At 38.3% G+C, this 20,284-nt stretch overlaps 1 protein-coding gene across 2 annotated transcripts in view; it reads left to right on the top strand.

Moving 5' to 3' along the window:
- pcp4b (Purkinje cell protein 4b) overlaps positions 1–15,243 on the top strand; it is a 37,785-nt gene extending 22,542 nt beyond the window's left edge. Inside the window, exons 2-3 of one of the 2 annotated variants that reach the window (XR_001659073.1) lie at positions 6,518–6,569; positions 14,619–14,650. Coding sequence is in view for 1 of the 2 variants with exons in the window: in XM_016662363.1 (XP_016517849.1) it covers positions 6,509–6,569; positions 14,619–14,749 (192 nt within the window). In the remaining variant the exon portion in view is untranslated. Of the gene's footprint in view, positions 1–6,508; positions 6,570–14,618 lie in introns of those variants that run through there. The other variant, XM_016662363.1, reaches the window with a different exon arrangement.
- Positions 15,244–20,284: the final 5,041 nt, after the last annotated feature.

Genomic DNA, 20,284 nt, shown 5'->3' with positions numbered 1-20,284 from the left:
AACTAAACCTGGTTATCTGTCGCTACCTGGCTCGGGGATTGTGACAAAAGAGAAGAAAATGGAGACAAAATGATCATTTATAAATGTTTGTTTTATAGAAAACAACAGAAAAGTTCAATTGAATGAGTCATTGGAATAAATACTATATTTAACAAACCGGACAAGTCCAAACCGAACCAAGAAAACCCCAGGAGGACGAACACAGGAAGGGAAGGGAGGGATAGAGCCATTATCCACCAGCTCAGCACCTTAGCCTTCATATAGAGGAGAAGAACAAAGTCAGGAGTTTCCAATCAGTATGGCTGCTTCACTCCGCTTGTGGAGAAACTCAGCAAACGGTCAGAGTCTCCACACAGACAGTCAAGTCCAGGTAATTATTCAAATTGGTGAATTGGTGAAACTGTCCGATTAAATGGAGTCACTGACTTGCAGCATTCACTTCCCATGGATGATCATGTGCCAACGGTACACAATCACCTGCACTGTGTCGTTGACTTTGCAGGAATTTCTCATAGAGAGAATGCAAGTAGCGACAGTAGAGAGAAAAAACTACCTTTTAGCAGGAAGGAACCTAAAACAGAACCGGGCTCGGTATGAGCAGAGCATGTTGTTATAAACCCTGTGATTTCTTTCTGGAAATGTATCGAATGACTGGATGTTAGAATGAGACGCTGAGTCTCAGGATAGTTCATCTGCATAAATAAAGCTTATATCTGAATCAGCTTTTTTTTTCTTTTTTTTTATCATGTTGCTCATTATTGGTGGAAACTCATTTTATGCCAGACTCTTCTCTATCTTTCTGACACCACATGTCTGGTCGATGCAAGACATTTCTGCAAAGTTAATGATTGAATGCAATCAGCTTTCCAGTGCAGCAAATTGCTTCCTTGTGAGAAGGGACTGGAGAAAATGAAATGACTCAGTTTAAGCTGCGCTTCCTCTGAAGACTCAGTTTTTACCAAAAAAAGTGCCATAAATTGAATTTGACTGCATTAGGCTGTTTCCACAAAGCAGAAGGTAGGTGCTGTGCTGATCTATATGACAGAGTACTGCCAAGCATCCTGCCCTCCACCTGTTAAGATCCAATGATGGGTCTCTCAAGTATGTCAATAGATCAAAAGTAGCAAAGTGATTTTAGTGATAAATATAACTTATTGCAAGAACACCAACAATTAGAATACCTAAATCGAGACGTTGAAACATTTTAACTTAAAGAAAAAAAGATGGTTGTAATGGTGAACTTTGAGAGACAAACTTGACTTAGTTACACCAGTTCTATGGTAAGGATGGCCTGATTCTTAAACTATAATAAGAAGCATGTCAAATAATAACATCTGGTTTAAGCCATGAATCCAAATCCATCACATACTAAGTAAGTTTAAGGAAACCTTTGGCTCCGATATTAAAATAATGAACATTCCATCACCAGTTCCGCTGGCATTTGTCAAATAGAAGATGATGGTTAAGTATCTTTCTATATGGTGTATGAAAACATGTGACTTTAAATGTCTAATTTAAATCAAGTTGTCCATGCTTGTAAATCCCATTATGGACCCATCAAAAGGCTTCTATTACTTAAAAATAAGCAGCTATCCAGCCTTTGCAATTAATCTTGCTCAACAAAGCTGCAATGTTGCATCAATATTAAAGGTCTTCAAGCAAACATGAATGCAAATGAGCTGCAGGGCTCCAGACATGCAGGTGCTGCTGGTGCAGTGGAGCAAGGTTGGACTGGTTTTGTGTCGCTTGTGCCACAGCAGGTTGTTTTGGGAGACAAATCGGTGCTTTGTGAAGGAGCAGCTACCATGGCCTCCGCAGTTAATTTCACGGGCATTAGAGTGGACTGCTGGAAAGACTCGATTTCTGTCTTTTAACTTGGATTAGAGGTTTTAGAAACAATACAAAAGCTGTCAGGAGGGAAGCTCAGCAGAGTTACTGTAATATGACACGCCACAGAGAAATGTGATAAGTTGTCCCCCTTCAGAGTACCACTGACAAACATGTAAAAAAAAAAAAAAAAACTATCATTCTGATGAGCACGGCAAGTAAACATCCTCTGCAGCGCTGCGTGCATACACGGCATTTTCACACAGTTTGAGTGATGAGTTTTCAGAAACTCAGAAGTGCATCAAAGAGCCGCCCCAAATTGGATGCGTCTTCTCAAGAGAAGCGAGTGTGTTGCGCTCTGAGCTAACAGGCATGCCTCATACTCTCTCGCCACACATGCCCCTCCGCACGCGGCATCAAAGCTTAGCTCGTACTGTTTGAAATTCATTGAAAGCATTGGATTAATAATGCAGGGAGAGAGAAGCTCAGAAAAGAAGACGCATAACATGATGATGCCTTCTCGACTCCTCCACCATTAAAGCATGCAAAACCCTTCTGACACGACCAAATTGGAAACCTTTGAACAAGGAAGTGAATAGCTGTGAGAGGGTTGTGATGAAAGTTACTGGAGCTAAATCCCCCAGGAGGTAGACGGATACACGCCAGCTAAATGAAACAATTTCCTGTCTCTCCTTCACTGGGCTTTGTTACCGCTGCCTCCTCCTGGGTTTGTTGAAAGAAGATTGTAAAAAAAAAAAAAAAAGTAATAAAAAGGTGTAATTGAATTAAGTACAATATTGCACAGTGATTCTCTGGATTTTTTTTTTTTTTCTGACCAGGTGGTGAGCGTAACAATTGGCCAAAAAGAAAAACAAAGCAAACACTGGGACGGCATGTTATGTGGGACAGACGGATTCAGTCAGATGGTGCTGCAATCTGAAGACGTACATACATTAATTTTATTAGGAAATTAATCTTTGTCTATGATTTATTTATTTATTTTTATTTTTATCCAAGTGGGAGCCTTTGTCGACATTTAAAAAGGTGTGTAAGAAACGCTCAGATTTTCACATTTTTTTGGCTGAAATTTAATTTTTCTAATTTTCTGCAATTTTATTTCTTTTGTATCCAGTGGCTGAAAGTAGTATTCATTCTCCTTTAACTTGCTCATGATTTTTCATATTAAAATCAGCAAGGTCAATGCATTTTACTGGGATTTTATAGGTCAAACTTTTCTGATACTGTAACGTGTCTCCCATTTTTTCCCATTTTGGCCAGTATGCTATCGTTCTTTACCTCCATCCCCACTGTGCTTCTCCAACCCCCCACCCATGCTCTTACCTTATTTTTCCCGGCCCCGGAAGGCAACATTTCCTCTACTCTCAAATCCAAAACTTGACGCTGTGAGTGTAAAGTGCCTGTGCCTTGTGTTCTGTCTCAGTCATTTTTTGGGAACACACAGTGACAACCAACACAGAAAAACACAGGGCAGGAAGAAAACCCTCATTAGTCCAGAAAACTCTCCCTCCATCCTTAATTTTCTTTTTTTTCTTTTTTGTTTCATCAGACCAGAGAATGTAGTCAAGGAAATATTTCTGGCCATTCATCTTCTCACCGAAGCTCTTTATTATTCTACATCTTAGCTGCAGAGGGTTGTAGTAATCCTTCTCTGCTGTCTTCACCCTCCTTCTCAATAGAAAGCTCTCACCCAGGCCATGTACATACACTGAAGCTAAAAATGATCTACCATCTGGTAACAAAACATGTTCACGATTAAGGGACTCAGATAATTCTGACTTAATTTTTAAAGCACATATAATTTTTCCAGCACAATTGCAGCCAAACTGAAATCCTGTTACAATGGTTGCACAAAGAGTCTGCTGCCACAGACAACAGCTTTCATCATTCAGATGTAAATTATTCTGACAAAGGTCATTTTAAATATCATTTTTAAAACATATTACAGAAAAGAACATATAATAAGAGTTGGTGTACATACTTGATTACCAATAATAGCTTTGCACATCGTCAGTGAATAGCAATCTGGACTAAACCTTTACATTTTAAACACATGACTTATGCTGAAAAATAGTTAGCTTTAAGTCTTCTTTATTCAGCACAGCAGTCCACACCAAAAAGAGTTGCTACCAAGCCTGTGTGTGGTGAGTTTATGGTTTGAAAAAGGGATTTTTGGACCTTCCAGCTGCTAAATTCGGTCTTAATTCCCTTCAACACAGTTTTGATATTTAGTTAAATTATGTTGTACAACTACAGTAACTGCCCTCTGTGAAACACATGACCGTGTGAAGAGAATAAATTGGTCAGTGAACAGAATGAAGTTGAAATGAAATAAAGAAATGAGACAAGGGGATTTTGCCTTGAGGATTTTTTTTTAATGGAAATATTTTAGTGATTCGAGAAATTATTGCATCTCTGGATTTCCTTTTTTCATATGACTTGAAGACTTTCCTTTGCAGTCCTTGCAGTGCTTTTCAAAACTTATTGTGTTCAGCAGAAAAACAGCTGAATGTTGAACTGTAAACTTGTGTAAGTCTGTCTTTTTTTTTCATGTAGCTTCTCATGCATACTAATGTTTGCTCTGCGATTTGAAAAAAATAACTTTTTTTTTCACTTTTTCCCAGTCTGTTCCTGTTCCTTTCATGCTCCAATGCTTTTGTACTTTTATAATTAGATCCATGTCTTCTCTGTGCTTTATATTAAAAAGCACAAGAAGTTAAATGTGGTTTTAAACTGCTCACATTGTCTAATACTCCTTTCTGTCATACATTCTTTTTTTGACTGTTCTGCTAATGTAATCTTTAAAAATCCAGAATATCTGAACAAATACATCCTATGCTTTACTATTATTTAAATAGATGTGTAAATATTTCCAAACAGGGGATATTCATCACCTAAGACAAAACTATTTGATAGTAATATAGTATATTAATATTTTAGGTGTCAGATTTTAGATATTTCACCTTTCCAGCCTTTTTGTGCTTACTTCTGTACTTTCGTTTTAAATGCTTACTGACTAAAAATCACATTGCACACTTTCTAAAAGAAGCGAGTACTGGAGAGATTTACACAGCTGGTCTGTGTTGTTATTTCTCTGGAGATCCGTTCCCATTTGCAGTTTATTAAACAAAATCCAGGGCAAGAGAGCTTGGAACGCAGGTAATGCGCTGGGGTAAATAAATGGCCACCGAACAATGGTAGTTGACATTTAGATAAATGCTGTGGCTTTAGAATACAAACATAATGATTATATCTGGTAACGGGGGACATGTACAATTATATCGCGTCACAGTTGTATATTTATGGAGGAAACGAGTACACATTATAGCCGACTATGTCCTTCAGGCTGCAGCACATTCTGTGGCTTTCCTGTTCATAACCAGTGGTCCATTTTACAGCCCATTATCTTATGATGTAGATGGAATTTTAATGAGTGTAGTCAATATCTCGTGACCATGTAGTTACAGGCCTTTATAAGCTGCATAAATCCTCTCACACACACAAACTCATAACCACGCAGATTACTGGGCTTTGGCCTCCAGACAGCATTTTGCAACATCTTAACCTCGATACATTCATCTAACACCAGCTGTGCTGCATAAATGCACTCCAAAAATATCAACAATGCAATGAAATGTGGTAATAAAAGCATGAATGTTGCTTGTGATTCTGCTCTGTGGCAATTAAGGAGTAATAAAGTTATTTGTTTATGAGTTTATAAGTTCGGTAGTGTGACAGTGCCAGGTCAGCGCAAGGGAGAAAACTTCTGGTTATTCCTGGTTACTGTGCTGTACTTGGTACTTGTGCCTTTCTAGTGTCAAATGACCGTGAGCCTGCAGGGGCTCATCTTAACAAACCCCCTCCGGCTGAAACAATCAGCATAGGCCTCTGAAGGAACAGCAGCTCAGTCCGTAGTAAACGTCAGAACAGTCATGAGGTGCAAGTGCAGTCACTGCAGAGCAAAGAGCCGTGGCTCATCACCTTCTGGTTTTGATTACAAGCTTAATACAAGTACTCTATATCTGCTTTTCATTCAGTGATGCAGGAAGTTAAAAAAAAAAACCCTGGAAAACAAACACTCAGGAATCTTTTTACTATGCAGTTAAGACTGCTGCATAAATAACTAGATTATGAGATGATCTTCACTGTCATCGTTGCTTTGGACAAGTCAGAAGGTTTTGCATCACTGTAACTCTTACACACAATATATACTGTGTGTTTGTGCCACTAGGTTTGGCACAACGGCAGCTAATATATTCAGCAATAGCCCAATAATATCATTTAATCCCACACGTCACATGCTTTCGAAATGGTTTACTCACTTCAGCATGCAGGATGCTTGAAACTGAAAATCAGACTTACTACTTTCTTAAGACGTCATTCTTTTTTCCTAGTCTGTAATGTACAGATGCAGCAAAACATGATCCCAGTACACATACACAACCCAGTAGGGAAGCGCATAAAAAGCATCAAACATATTGCAAATACGACAGGACTTGATTTTGCAAACTTGCCTTTAATTACCCTTCGTGGCATGTTTTCTTATTCACTAGCACTCAAGGCGAGACAGGAAGCAGAGTGACAGCAGCTTAAGGGGATACATTTTGACATGCTTTAGAGTATGGTGGATAGGAATGCTCTGTTGTAACGCATCTCTTGTTTTATGTTGCAGAGACAAGGATCTGGGCCAGCTGCTGGCAAAAACAAGACCTCTGGGGGGAAAGGTAAAAAGAAAGACATATACTGAAACTTTTTAGATTCTTTTCTGTCTTTAAAAACAAAGAAATGAACAATGTTATGCCTTAAATCAGTGGAAACAAAGCAAAGAGAAGAGCCAAAGAAGCAGTAAGTAGACTGGGGTTTACTGTATGTCGCAGCTCATATGTCTCTGATCCAGGCTTCAACAGACTCATAGCAAATGAAGGTAACTGGGGCTGAAATGCACACAAACACAACTGTACCTCAGGACTTCCTGTCAGATCCACTCACTGTGTTATGAGTGTCATGTGATTTTTAGGTAGATTTGAGACCATGCATTAAACAGTGTGATCAACTTCACAGATGAAATGGCCACTGAGAGCCGATGGTTACTTAAGCTTGTCGTAACACCTCTGGACTTAAAAGTGTTTAGTAAATATGCAGCATTAATATTAATGAGGAATTTCCCAGCCAGAAGCTTTGACTCCCATAATGTGTGAGGAAATGCTCTTACTGTCACTGCAACTCTGAGTTCTGCTGTTGTTTTTCTTCAGCCGTATGCTCCAGTGATCACCAATTACCAATCTTTTCACATGTTTACACATATGTTGGGACGGTGGTCTCTTAAGTTACGAAAAAAACCGCAGAACAATGCATCCAGTTCTCACCTCATGATGGGTGCAATGTCCAAACTTGTACTGGATATTCATAAAAATCTGTAACAATCCACAAACGCATCCATCCTTGTCTCTTTACAATACAGCGTGAATTAAATGTGCATTTTAATTCTGAGGCTCCAGGCACCAGGAGACAAAGTTGTAATGGCCATCAACTTCTCTGATCACATCTCTCTGGTGATTGCCTCTCCTCCCTCCACACCGGTAGACAGCCGGTGTCAGTTTGGTCCTGGGGGAAATAAAGATCTGCTTCATGTGCCAAGTGCGTTGCAAATCATGTTTATTCTTGAGCCGCTGTCATTAAACTTATCACAGCAAAGCAAATAAAGTCTTCAACGAGAAAAGTAATATCCTCTCTCCTTTCACCTCCCTTAAATCATGACTGTAATTTGATGTGCCGCCCTGACTCAGCAATACTTCACCATTCTACAGGGACGTAAGCAGAACTGTAGCAGAACCAGGGTTTTCTACAGTCAGGACCATATAAGGGTAACAAAGGTCAGGTATGTGGACAAGGCATTAACAACTTACTATATTAACTTAGTAGGACAACTGTGAGTTCCCAGCTACAAGACTTTTAGTTCATTTGCAGTTTTCCCTCAGCCACTTTGATGCATTTCTTGATCATGTTTGACATTTGCCAAACAGTAAGTGTATTTCTCAAAACAATTCGTACAAACAGTGGACCACCATGCATTATCTGCAAAAGTCAAAGTCCTCAGTCCCCCTCTCAAAAGTAAATATATGTATCCATGAACATGTGAGTATCTTCAGTATGACAAGTCCTTGTGCACAGATAAGACAGTCAAATTGCTTTGTCATGTCGTCAATATAACGGTGTACTCTGCAGGGATGTTCTGTTATAAACTGTTAAAGTTTTGATGTATTGTAATCTGTAATTGTGGGAGATCAATGCAAGATGCTGGACATGATTCACATTTACACTTTTACTGTCATTTATTGACTTAACCTGTCATTGTGTGGCAGAAAGAGAAAGATAGCACTACATTGCACAAAGAATAAAATAAAACAAAAGTAGAAATGGTAACATAAGATCTCCCCAAAAAGGAAAACTGTACATGTAGTGCTGTCTTCTTATGCTTTCCATCTCCATGCTGAGGGGGAAAAAAACTCCTCAATCGGGTAAAAGAATGAAGAGAAGGATGAGAGGAACTACATCAAACTCTAATGATGTTGGAACGATGGAAACTGGCAAACATCCTCCGCCTCTTCTGCCTCTTTCTATGTTTTGAGAAGTTTTCTTTTCTTTTTTTTTTCTTTTAATTTAACCTAAATTTTACAGTAAAAATCATCAAAACTCTTGAAATTGTATTGTGGACAATGCTGAACGAAAAGACAGCAAGTGTGCGTGAACTTATTCTGCAACTAGCCATGTTGGAGCCCTATTAAAGAGTCACCACCTTGCTAAAGCAATTAATTGGATCCACATTATCAGAAGAAGTTCAGACGCTGGGATGCAGGAGACCAATTTTTCCCTGACTACAAAACGCAGGTCTCTTTTTCTGCTCACTTAATAAGGAAAAATAATAGGCAGATGTGTGCCTTGCAGTTCACCCACATAAACACAAAGTATTTCTCTGCGGTGTGACCTTGAAAATTAATTTGTAGCCTGTAAAAAGTGCTTTCCCAGAGATGCACAAAGAGCACACTCTGAAAGTGAGGGAGGTGGGAAAAACTCAGCTATTGACGTTCGCCCACTCTGCATCCCTGAGCACTGAGCACAACACAGTCTTCAGAGAAAAGCTCTCTCTTGCTCAAGGACGATTTCAAAACAAATGTGTCCATATTCACAGGAACTCATTTTAAACTGGTTAAATACAAGTGCATACAGCAGTGCTTCTCAGTGGTGCAGCAAAGGCTTTTTACCTGATATCAGCAGTAACAGGACGATTGGTTAACGCAGGGAGGAGGAGAACTGCTTGTTGTAAAAAAAATAATAATAATTGAACAAGTACAAATGTGTAGCAAGTTGATGGAATTTGATTAAAAAATAATTATTCACTTTGGTGCTTTTCCTTGAATACAAAATGCTAAATTTACAAAACAATCTGAGACTAAACCAGGGAGCTGCTGTTTGGATGCTAAGTTATTAAAAAACTATAAATTGTCTGATTGCATTATAATTTATAACAGTATGAGGAGGTTGTACATTTATTTAGCGCAATTTTGGGTGATGAGATCATCTCTCTGCAATACTTTGCAGATGTTCGACTGACCTCCACATGCAAGACGCTTGAAACTGAAAATGAAACTGATGGTGTTCACTTTTTTCCCCAATGATTAATTGTCAGATTACTTGTAGTTATTTTTTTTTTAATGAAGTAACAGCATGATGTTTCCCATTCTCTCAAAGAAAAAGATTACAAATTCTACACCACAGATCCTAAATGACATGCAGTATCGAGAATGAGGTTACACGAGTACTTTACAGATGTAATAGGACTTCCCTTTTTTTAACATGTCAGCACTCTTGGCAGGATTTGAAATGACATGAGTTTTAAATTAAATTCAGTCTCCAAACATAAACACAGTGTCAAAATAATTCTCTTTCATATCCGGTCTCATACTGATAACGTTTTTAATGCACCAGACAAGGGCACTTCCTGACAGCACCCACATTGATGACAATATGACACAACTGAATTCTGAGCTTTCTCTTAAAAATCAGCTTCTACATGTGAGAGTCCAGATGAACAGAACAATGTAGAAAGTGCTACATCAACACTACCTCCCACATCATTTCAAAAAGGCAAAGGCGTAATTTCAAATAGGCTCACCTCAGAGATCAAAGTCATCTTTTTTTAATTAGCATTGGACATGCTCCCAAAGTGATGATGACCTATTTTCTTTACAGTTTTTAATTAGCCTTGTTGTTCCAAATTATTGCTGGAGTGAATTATTCTTATTTTGTCATAGATTGTGAGTAAATTACTTCTGTGTTAAGCTTTTGAATGTTGTAGAAAGCTAAAAGCACATATTCCCTCTGCAGGTCGTTAAGCCTCCCACGCTTCCCCGTTTCTTTTTTATAGTTTTACTATTCCATCCTCAAGGAGGTTACACACATACGTTCTTGCCAAAAGTCAATGAAAGTCGACCTAAGAACAAAACTCACCGTGCCAATCAATGCACAACTATCCCGTCGTGTGTGTATGTGTATTGATCACTGTCGTTTCCCTGGTGCTTTGACTCCTCTCTGGTGTTTCAAGGCCTTGGGGCACATAAAATTTACTTTCACATACACTGGCATTCAACTAGAGACAAAAATTCACCAACAGGTGCACAGCATGAAAGCAGACAAACATAACCCTTGGTAAATATACTATGTCAATAGACATAAGTTTGTGTCTACAGAACCCTTTGCCCATATAATCAGTCATAATAATGAGGATGTCACATTGAAAACTGTTGAAAATGAAATTTTTATTGTTCACTGTCAAACCTCTGAGACCTGACATGTTGAGAGTAAATTAGTCACAGACAGACTCTATGTGCTTACAGGATTATTGGCCTATTAAACCCAGTTTATTTGCACTGTATCAGAGTAAAGGAGACCAGATACAAGTGCATCAAATTATTAAATTATTGTTGCATTTAATTTACACACAATTTATACTGTTTGCATCTCCACTCCACGGAATGGAATCCATTCAGTACATGGTAATAGAAGTAAGCTGGGAGAAAATGCAAATATTTGTGTTTGTTCATTATATGATCGATTAGCTCAGAGACAGATATAATTTCCAAGTTCCTAGTCAAAAGTACTAAAGGAATCCTCCTGAAGTCATAATTGTGACTGAGAAAGGTTTGGCTGATATGTAGCTAGCTCATACATTATTAGCTTCTCCAGTGATGTAGATATCTTTAAATTAGTGAGACGCAGTTTGCGTAATATGTTAACTTTTTCTTTTTGGGCTCTAACTAACAAAATTAAGGAAATGATAAGAGAAATTAGCAACTTGCTAATTGCAACTGGAATCCTTCCAACTCGCCTGTGACATCATTTCCTGTTCTACGCTCGGACTTCCATCACAAGTCTAATGCAGCTTCATCATATTTCGGTTTGTGTAATTCGCCTTTCTGCCACAAGTGGCGCTGGAGTGAACCACTGCTCTGGCTTTGAGACTGGTTTCAGTCTTAGCCAACGATCAGGACCTCAGGGAGGCAAGACCTCATGTTCAAAATACAAAATACAAGTTAATGTTTTAGAGGTCCCATTTCTCGACTCTCAAATGTCATCCGTTGGTTATTCAATATTAGGATTATATCATAAATATGTTAAAAGCCCCTCCCCCTGCTGCTGCCATCACGTGTCAAAGCAAAAGTAACAGATGCCACATTACATGACTTGTGAACACATAATTTAGCAGTGAGCCATCAAATCGTTTTTTAAAATAAGTCAATCTCCTTAACAGGCTTTTAATTCTAAAAGGCCCAACACACAATAAATTATTTTGGTCCTCCGCTGAAAGCGCAGACGCGATGATCTGCTCTGACACCTCAGCAGCAGCTATTGCACACTCATTTGTTTAAGACAGTCACACTCAAAGTGCTGCCAGAGGTAATAGGCCTGATAATTCATTGCGTTGGTGCATGATGAGGAGGCAAATCCTCAAACTGAGAATCATCCATCATTGTCACATTCCGTTTCTGCCCTCAGTCTTAAAGAGGGATGGAAATCTTACCCCAGGTCTGAAAGATTTTAATCAAGATAATGGTCGGCAGACTCATGGCTGAACCCCAAAACAATGACCTCATTAGTTTGCAGTAACTAAACAAACACACACAGCACAAACATAAACGCTGGTAAAAAGAGTTTACTCTGTAAACTTCTCATTTTACTAATAACACTCATATTCGACAGAAAATGCTGCATACATGTATTTTTTTCATTCATAATTTGCCATGCAGTTGCAAACTGAGTAAAGAGAAATTGAAAAAAAAAAAGTACAATTATATATAAATTACTGCATGAAGATAAACGTATAAATTCACTTCTAGCCCAAAAGTCTACGGCTTTACTTTTAAATAAAAACACCTGGGTTCTGTAGGAATCCAGATATATGAGGGAATAACAAACGTCTGAGGTCATTTGGTCAACATAAGACCAAAATCTGTCTTTACACAGTGCAGGAACCACATCAGAGATGATTTACTGAACCTGTTCTTTCCATTGGCTGATCAGGCATCAAATGTTTAATTTTTAAAATTTCAGCTTGAAACCCACCAATTTACAGTGAGTCACGTAAGTCTTGCAAAAACATTCATACCACTTTAACCTTTCTCCACAATTTTCCACATTACTACTATGAACACCAGTATGATTTATTGGGATTTTATTTAAAAGACCAACACCATGTAGTGCATAATTGTGAAGTAAACAGAAAAATACTTTTATCAAATTTATGCTAGTAAAAATCTGTTTCATTTACTCTGCTTGACTTCTTAAGCAGACCTGTTGCAGTAATCAATTTGACTGAAAATAAAAACATTAGTCCTTTAAGCCAAGAAATGTTCCTTAGGTGATAGAAGGCCAGCTTTGTAATCGTCTTCATGTGCGTCTGAATGTTCAGATCTGAGTCCATCACTACACCCAGATTTCAGGCCTGGTCACTAGTTTCTAGCTGTAACCATTGTTTTACAGGAAGTAAAACACAAAGATGCAGAAGAAATTGTTCTCTGGGAGTAAAACTGACTCTGCATATTACACACCATCCCAATGGTGACACATGGTGTTGGCATCATCATGCTGTGGTGATCTTTTTTTATTTAAAGAAGGGGTGGAGAAGCTGCTGAGGGCTGGTGTGAAGATGGATCAACCTGGAAGAATCATGGAAGAAATTTTGCTAGAGACTAAAACAGACTCGTCTTTGGGGCAGAAGTTCAACTTCTCACAGGACAGCAGCCAGTTTGACCATTGTCTTTGCTCTCAACTATGACAAACTTTCAAGTTAAAAAACCCTAAAAAATTTATCAAATAAAGATTAACAGCATGACTGCGTTTGACACTGCAGACAGCAAAGGGCACAGCTCAGCAGCTAAAACCGCAGGGATGAAAACAGCAGGCATCAGAGCGTTGGAAAATTCAATATCAATTAATGCAGGATTCAAAGCTCGCCTTGACACAGCAGTTAGTGCTTCCTCCTTTAGCTGCAAGAGAGAGGTACTCAGACTCAGCCCCAAGAGAACCTGCAGATTAGCTGCACAGTCGATACACGAGTCTCCTCTCTGCTTTTGGCCTCGCCTGTCATGTGGTTGTCTACAGAAACCTCCACAGATCAGACTCCACCAGATCAATATTTTGTTCTGGGCATAAAGAGAAAAAAACAAAACAGACAAAACCCCACAATTCTGTGTTGAGAAATAATAAGTTAATGTGCAAAGACACAAAAATAGCTTGGTTGTTTGATTCAACAGCAGCAATTGGATTACAGTTGTCAAAACAGGAAGCAAGTTAATTTTGCAACGCACCGAGTCTCTGTGTTACTGTCTGAAGTCAGCATTATCTTGCCATGGTTTTGCAAAGTTCTGATCTGCCCTCCTCCACTACTTTAAGAAATCTGTTTTAAAAAAATGATGTCTGGACATGTACACTCCAGGTTTTATTTTCTACTCACCTGGTCCAATAAAGCAGACCAAAGGGGCACAAGTCATCAGCCCATCACTGGGTGAAGATAAATGTATCTGAAGATAGGATACATTTATCCTATATTCACTTGCTCAGGTTCGTGGACAAATATAACGTCATGCACAATAATTTGCTCTTACGATGTGCTATCATCCATGCTAGCCGCCAAGCCTCATTTAGCAGCGGCTCGGACAAAATCAGCTCAGTGGCACCCAACCCCCTTTGGTCAGCATGAGCAGGTTATCGTCTTCTAAAGTGCTCGTGTCTAATGTCCGATACTTGAATCCAGTGGTTCCCAAACCATTTTTAAAGTTACTCTGGGTTTAATTTAGTGGCATCAGATCAAAAGGAGGTGGGCCAAATCCTGTATTTTTAAGATTTTTTTTATTTTTTACTAGTAAAACAAAGAAAAAAAAATCTAAGTTTTTTTTTCTTCCACTTCACAACTACGCTCCACTCTTAGAGTAAATAATATGTCATTCTTACAAATTTAAATGTTTTTATAAACCTTTCTACATTATATCTTTATGGTTGTAAATTGTTTATAAAAAACTGTTTCCAGCGGTCCTGCATAGTCATCACAGCAGATTAAAACTTTGGATTGTACAACTTTCAGCTCTTGTTAAGACGTTTAACCTCAAAAGAAAAACATTTTTAAGATCAGTAACTTGAGAATTGCTATTAGGAATTTCATAAATGAAAAAATAACTAAATTCTTCACTCAACCATTTACTCTGTTTTCCCCTGTCCAGAGGAGTCAAAAGCGAACATCCCAGAGGATTTTGACATCGATATGGACGACCCACAGACCGAAAAGGCGGCGGTCACCATCCAGAGCCAGTTCAGGAAGTTCCAGAAGAAGAAGCAAGTTGAGAAGTCCTAGTGAGCATTACGTCGATCTGTCACCACGTGGAAGCGATGGCACTTTGACGCCGGTGTGACATTTGCATGTAAACAAATTCATACCTGTTGAAACTGAAGGGGTGGTGAAAGGCTTGGGTGGGGAAGGGAATGCTATAGCCTGTTAATCTTATGACTATGTCTGTGAATTCTCATTACCCTGTCATTATGATTGGTATAATTTATTATTTTTAACTACGAGAAAAAAGGTTAAAGATTTGGGTTTCTGTCCTGCCAATCTTGTTCCATATACAATAAGTTCTCTATGTTTTTGTACTTATCCTGGTAGTCTTACCTATGCTAGTCCTTCCTGTTCTGCACCCAGGACTGTTTCCTGAGCTGGTGTTAAAGCTTGCTCTTAGGAAATCTGCCCAGGATCTTTTTGTTTCGCCCTGAAACATTTTTCTTACCTGCATGGTTCTGTCAAAGCTCTGTGTCAATGTACATTGAATAAATAAAACCTGTGTGAAAAATGTGTCTGTGCATAAAAAGACTACAATCTTTCACATCAAGCTGCATGTGCTTTTTCAGTGTGCTGCAAGCACTCCACTCTCATGATCAAACTGAAAATAGAAAGTTTCCTGAATGAGGTTGGTTGAGTTTGTTTACTTCCCAGCCTGATGACCTTCTGCTCGTAAAGCCAACCAGCAGATTCCCACTCAGCTTCTCTCAGCTTTTAGCTCCCAACAACTAGCCATCAATCTTTGGAAAGTCAAATTTTACCACTGGGGGGTTGGAAGGGAGTCACTCTTCTCAAATTGAAATAAAAGAGTTTTTAAAAAAGCCAAACAAATTAGTTTAAGTGAGGTTTATAATCTGATTATTGGTTTTGTATGGGGGATTTTTTCTGCCATACTTTGAGAGCACACATGAGGGATCTAGATAGATATCATGTTGTGACTATGTTGTAACACGGTTGGATCTGTTGATCCATTTTCTGTGGTTAAGTAAACAAACTCCTGCTTAAGATCAATAGCTGATAGTGATCAGTAGCACACTGCTGGCAGATGTTTAGTGTACTGCAGCAGAAAGCTGACATCGTTGTTTCTCCCTACATCCAGTGGGTGGCACAGGTTGCTACAATCAATAGTAACCACACATTCAAACACGAAACAAACACACCCAGTGCAACACTTTCATTCTATTGGCTGAGAAGTTGCCAGGCGACGGTGCATTTTTGTTCCAAAAGCAAGCAGAAAACGTTGTGTAAGCGAGCAGAGAGTTTTGCAAGCATAGATTTACTCCGAGTAGAGACAAGGAGAAGAAAGACATGAAGTCCTGCTTTCAAAATGAAAATGTAAGCAAAAGTATTAAACGTTTTGAAAAGAAAAGACATTAAATCCTGCTTTCAGACTGAAAAGGTGTGCTCTTGGATTATGGCAGAAAGATTCCCCCATAGTTTTGCTCTGCTAAAATGATTTGATGCCAAGAATATGGGTCAGTATATGTTTTAAAGAACACGACACAAATGGTTAATCTATTTGCATTTTAAAATACAAGATGCTGAGAAATTAATAAGAAACGTAATTTTTCCTTTTTGTTCCTAGAAGATGCTGTGCAGAAATTGAAATCAGGTTTGATTCCCGTTTCAAGCATCTAATTCTGAACAAATTGTGACTGCAGGAGGTGCTTTTTCCTCCATGAGTGCCACAAAACAAACATAAACAACACCATATAAAATAAAAGCACATTTGATTAGTTTGGATGACGACAAGCATATTTGTATTATTTTTATTTACATAGATGGGAAGGGATGTTATGAAGTGAATAATTTATTTTGCGAGCAACATTTTAAGGATTAAGGGTATCACAATATATGAAAGCTGATCTACTTTCACTTCTCTTTGCCAATGATTTTTCATTTTCATCATTCAAATAAAGTAAGACCAAGTAAACATTTCTGTTATCCCTCTCCCAGTTGCTCAGATAGATACAACAATTTTATAATCATACATATGGCTTGAGAATAAAAAGGTTTCTAGAGTAGCAGTGTCCAAAGTTAAGTGTCAAGGATCAGAAGGAGGAAGGAATATCATCCTAAAAATGACTAAAACTGTGAACATCACAAACAGATACAGCAATGGACACAAAATAGCACTTGATGATGTTTGTATATCAGAGTTAGTTCTTAGATAAAAGCAGTTTTCTGTATTTCCTGAAATTTCATAGTAATGTCCAAGTAGAAATGTTACTTTCCAGTGAAAACAGGTGCATGCATCCTTTCTTTCTAAATTAAACAAAATATTACTAAAAGTGGAAATAGTATAAACTCTGTTTTAAGGGTTTTTTCCATACAAATATTCAACCCTTGAAGTTGAGCTGATTCCCGTACATTCAGGTTCATGACTGGACACAACTGGGGTTTGAGCTAATTTAGCTCCGTGATAACCTTTTACACCACAAGAAATTGATCCCTCACATTAACTTTGTAAACCTGTGAGGATTAAAATGGTGAGGAAAAATGCACAGTTGTATGCTATCTGCAGGCGAACGGCTTGTGGTTTCTAAAAAGTGCAAAAGAAAGTACATCCTCACATCTTTCAGTCTGGGGTTAAAAAAGATAAATTGTCTCAGTAATGTTTAGGCTTCAAATAACACAGATGTTAAAAAAAGTCCATTTTTTAAATTTTTTGAGGTGGTTTTTTTTTTTGTTTGTTTGTTTTATTCCTGTGCTCACGAATGCATTAGAAACTCCCTAATATTGTAAACCACATAAATTAAGAAGAATGAATTCCAGCTCAGCAGAATTGGACAACATTCACAATTTCTCTATATTTCTTGTTTTTGGCAAAAACACAAGTTTGTCTGCTGGACTAAAGTTTGAGCTGCTGATCCAGATGCTGCTCGTTTACTGGTGTGTTTGGGGTGTTTTCTTGTTAAAACAAACATTTCAGAGGCAGTTCCTCATCCAGTTTGAAGCTGCTCCTTCCAATTAATGTTTCAGTTGCACAGAATCAGATATTACTCTACTACACCCACTGCTAAATTATTTTACCTATGGAAATATAATCGCTGCTAAAAGCAGTGATTGGTCTAGTTTGTGATGTTGGACAGTGGATCACTGGAACTCAGCTGTTTCAACGTACTAACTCAAAGCTGGCTTTGTAAAGCAATCCTGGTTCTTTAACAGTGTCCATGTCTTTCAATTTTTACTTCCTCCTTGAAGAGGCAGTCTCAGCGGAGTTTCTTGTTTGTTTACTTAGTTACTTTGTTTTCACCACCTAATTATTATTAAAAAGCCTCCTGCCAAGTCTCGGTGTCCGTAGAGGGTAGCGTTACTCCCATAAGAACGGCAGACTCCTCTTTTTGTTACTATGTCAGTGTCCTCTACTAGAATCATCACAAAGCATATGCAGATTTGGTTCTGATCTCGCATCATATTAAGCTCCTCTTCTGTGCTCCCTTCTCAGTCAGTCCATTGTGTCTTCATCTGCCTGTGTTTAGTGTTTTTCTGGCTTATTACTCACACCTGAAAAGAGTTGTCTGATTTGGGAAAAAAAAAAAGAAAAAGTTAGAGTTTGGTTTCTGAAGTCAACAGAGGCACCTTTGTTTGTGTTTCTGAGAACACATATAGCAGATATGTGCTGTGCAGGCCATTGTGGCGCTAATACCATGGTGATGCATGCACTGTAAGCGTATTTCCACATGCACTGAGAACAGGACTGTGAAAGTCACTGCGTGCCGTGCCGTCTGTGCTGCCTATGGAGATGAATTTCCCCCCTGCAGATGGCAGAGTAAATCTTTAATATCCGGAGGTAGTGGGTGAAACAGCTAGATGTCTTTTAGTTATACTCTATTAGCTGATTTCTGCCTGAATCCGCTGTGCATTAGTGAGAAAAAGAATCCTGTTTTTGTTTTTTTTTTGTTTTTTTGTGTGTGTGTGTGTCCTGACAGCTACCGAAATTAATTTCACATTATGTGGATACAGATAGTAATTATTCATCTGTGTTCTTAAGAAAACTGACATTTCTGTCTTTGGGTCACACATAAATGTTTTGCAAATATATTTAATCAAATGAATGCATATAGTCAAAAAAAATAAAATAAAAAAAAGACAGTATCTTAGTTCAGGCAAACATTGTTCTTGTTCTATGGTTGTATTGTTTGTCTTTTCTGAGCTTTGGGCCAATGGTCCCATTAGATTTAGAGATAGATGACTCCTCTAGGTTTAATTCATTAAAATTGCATTAGTCATTAGTAGCTTGTCACTCAAATAGCAGCACGGATTTGCTCTAAATAACGAGTGAGTCTGTGAGTGCGCAGTGAGCGATTTCATTGTCAAAAATAACAGCCTACTGTGCGTACGACTGACTGATGCTGCCACTGGAGTCCACATAATTAGACTCCTCACCTCTTAGACTCTATCAGTGCACAATGTCAAGATCTCCCCTCTACATTTTCTCAAGAAAATAATTTATTTTGAAAGTCGACGTTTTTCAAGTGAAATGCCTCAAGGAAAGAGCGCTGACTGATGATATAATACAGTAATAGCCACTGTGCAGATCAAAGCAATAAACTCGCCCTGATTCACAAAGATGATTAAAAGTTTAGGTTTGCATATTTGTTGTCTGGGGTCTCCCTGGCCAAATGTCGATAAAATATAGCCTTCTTCTTGTTTGCATAGGTACTGGTGTCAATTAAGTAGCTTCTCAGCTCTGAAATAAACAAAGCCACTTTGCTGATCAAAAATCCCTCTCGTACTTTATTGTTTGCGAATATTTCCACATACAAGTTATTGTGAAAAAAAGGATTATACAAAGGGTTTTATGTCCAATGCACAAGCAAGCAAAATGATAACATTTTTCTTTGAGTTATGCTGCCTTGAACATTTGTTTTCTCTGATTTGGACGTTATGTTATAATACAACAAAAGATGGTGCAAAACAGTGAGGTGATAGCAAAATGGAGCCTCTAAATAAAATCCAGTACAGAAATTTAATTGCCCAATCCAGAATTTAAAAATGAACATTTATTTACACAATTGCAAAGCAACTAAGACAAAGCGATCTACCTAAACAAGGAGCTGCAGAGACCCAGAGCTGGGGAAGGAGCGTCATATAAATGGATAAGCTATAAGTTGTGAGTTCCTGAATCACAGCCTTTGTAACTAGAGGTAAGAAGTTAAATTTTAAGTCTTATGAAAGACTAGAAAACGAATGTGTGCAGATGTTCTTCATCCTGCCTGACTGAGGTTTAACTTCCTCAGCAGCACACCGTCAACCAACAGCGTGAAGCACAGGATGAGGATAAACAGCAAAAATAGATTTTTTTTAATGTATTAATTGTATCTGTAGAATCAGCATTAACACCAAAGCTGAACCAATATTTCAGAAGAAGATTGTAAAAATCTCACTCTTCTTGTCTCCGATTTCTGCCATCTCAGTGTCTCCCACCAAGCGAAATTGAGTCTAATTTCTCATCTTAAAATCTGAAAGCAGTCCTAGAAACACAACCCTCCAGCAGCATTGCTGCTCCACTGACCTTGTGAGTGTGAATCCACCTCAGAAACTAGGTACTAT

The sequence above is a fragment of the Poecilia formosa genome, unplaced genomic scaffold, assembly GCF_000485575.1.
Source record: "Poecilia formosa unplaced genomic scaffold, Poecilia_formosa-5.1.2 Scaffold369, whole genome shotgun sequence".
NCBI classification, from domain to species: domain Eukaryota; kingdom Metazoa; phylum Chordata; class Actinopteri; order Cyprinodontiformes; family Poeciliidae; genus Poecilia; species Poecilia formosa.
This window is presented reverse-complemented; position numbering and strand designations above follow the sequence as displayed.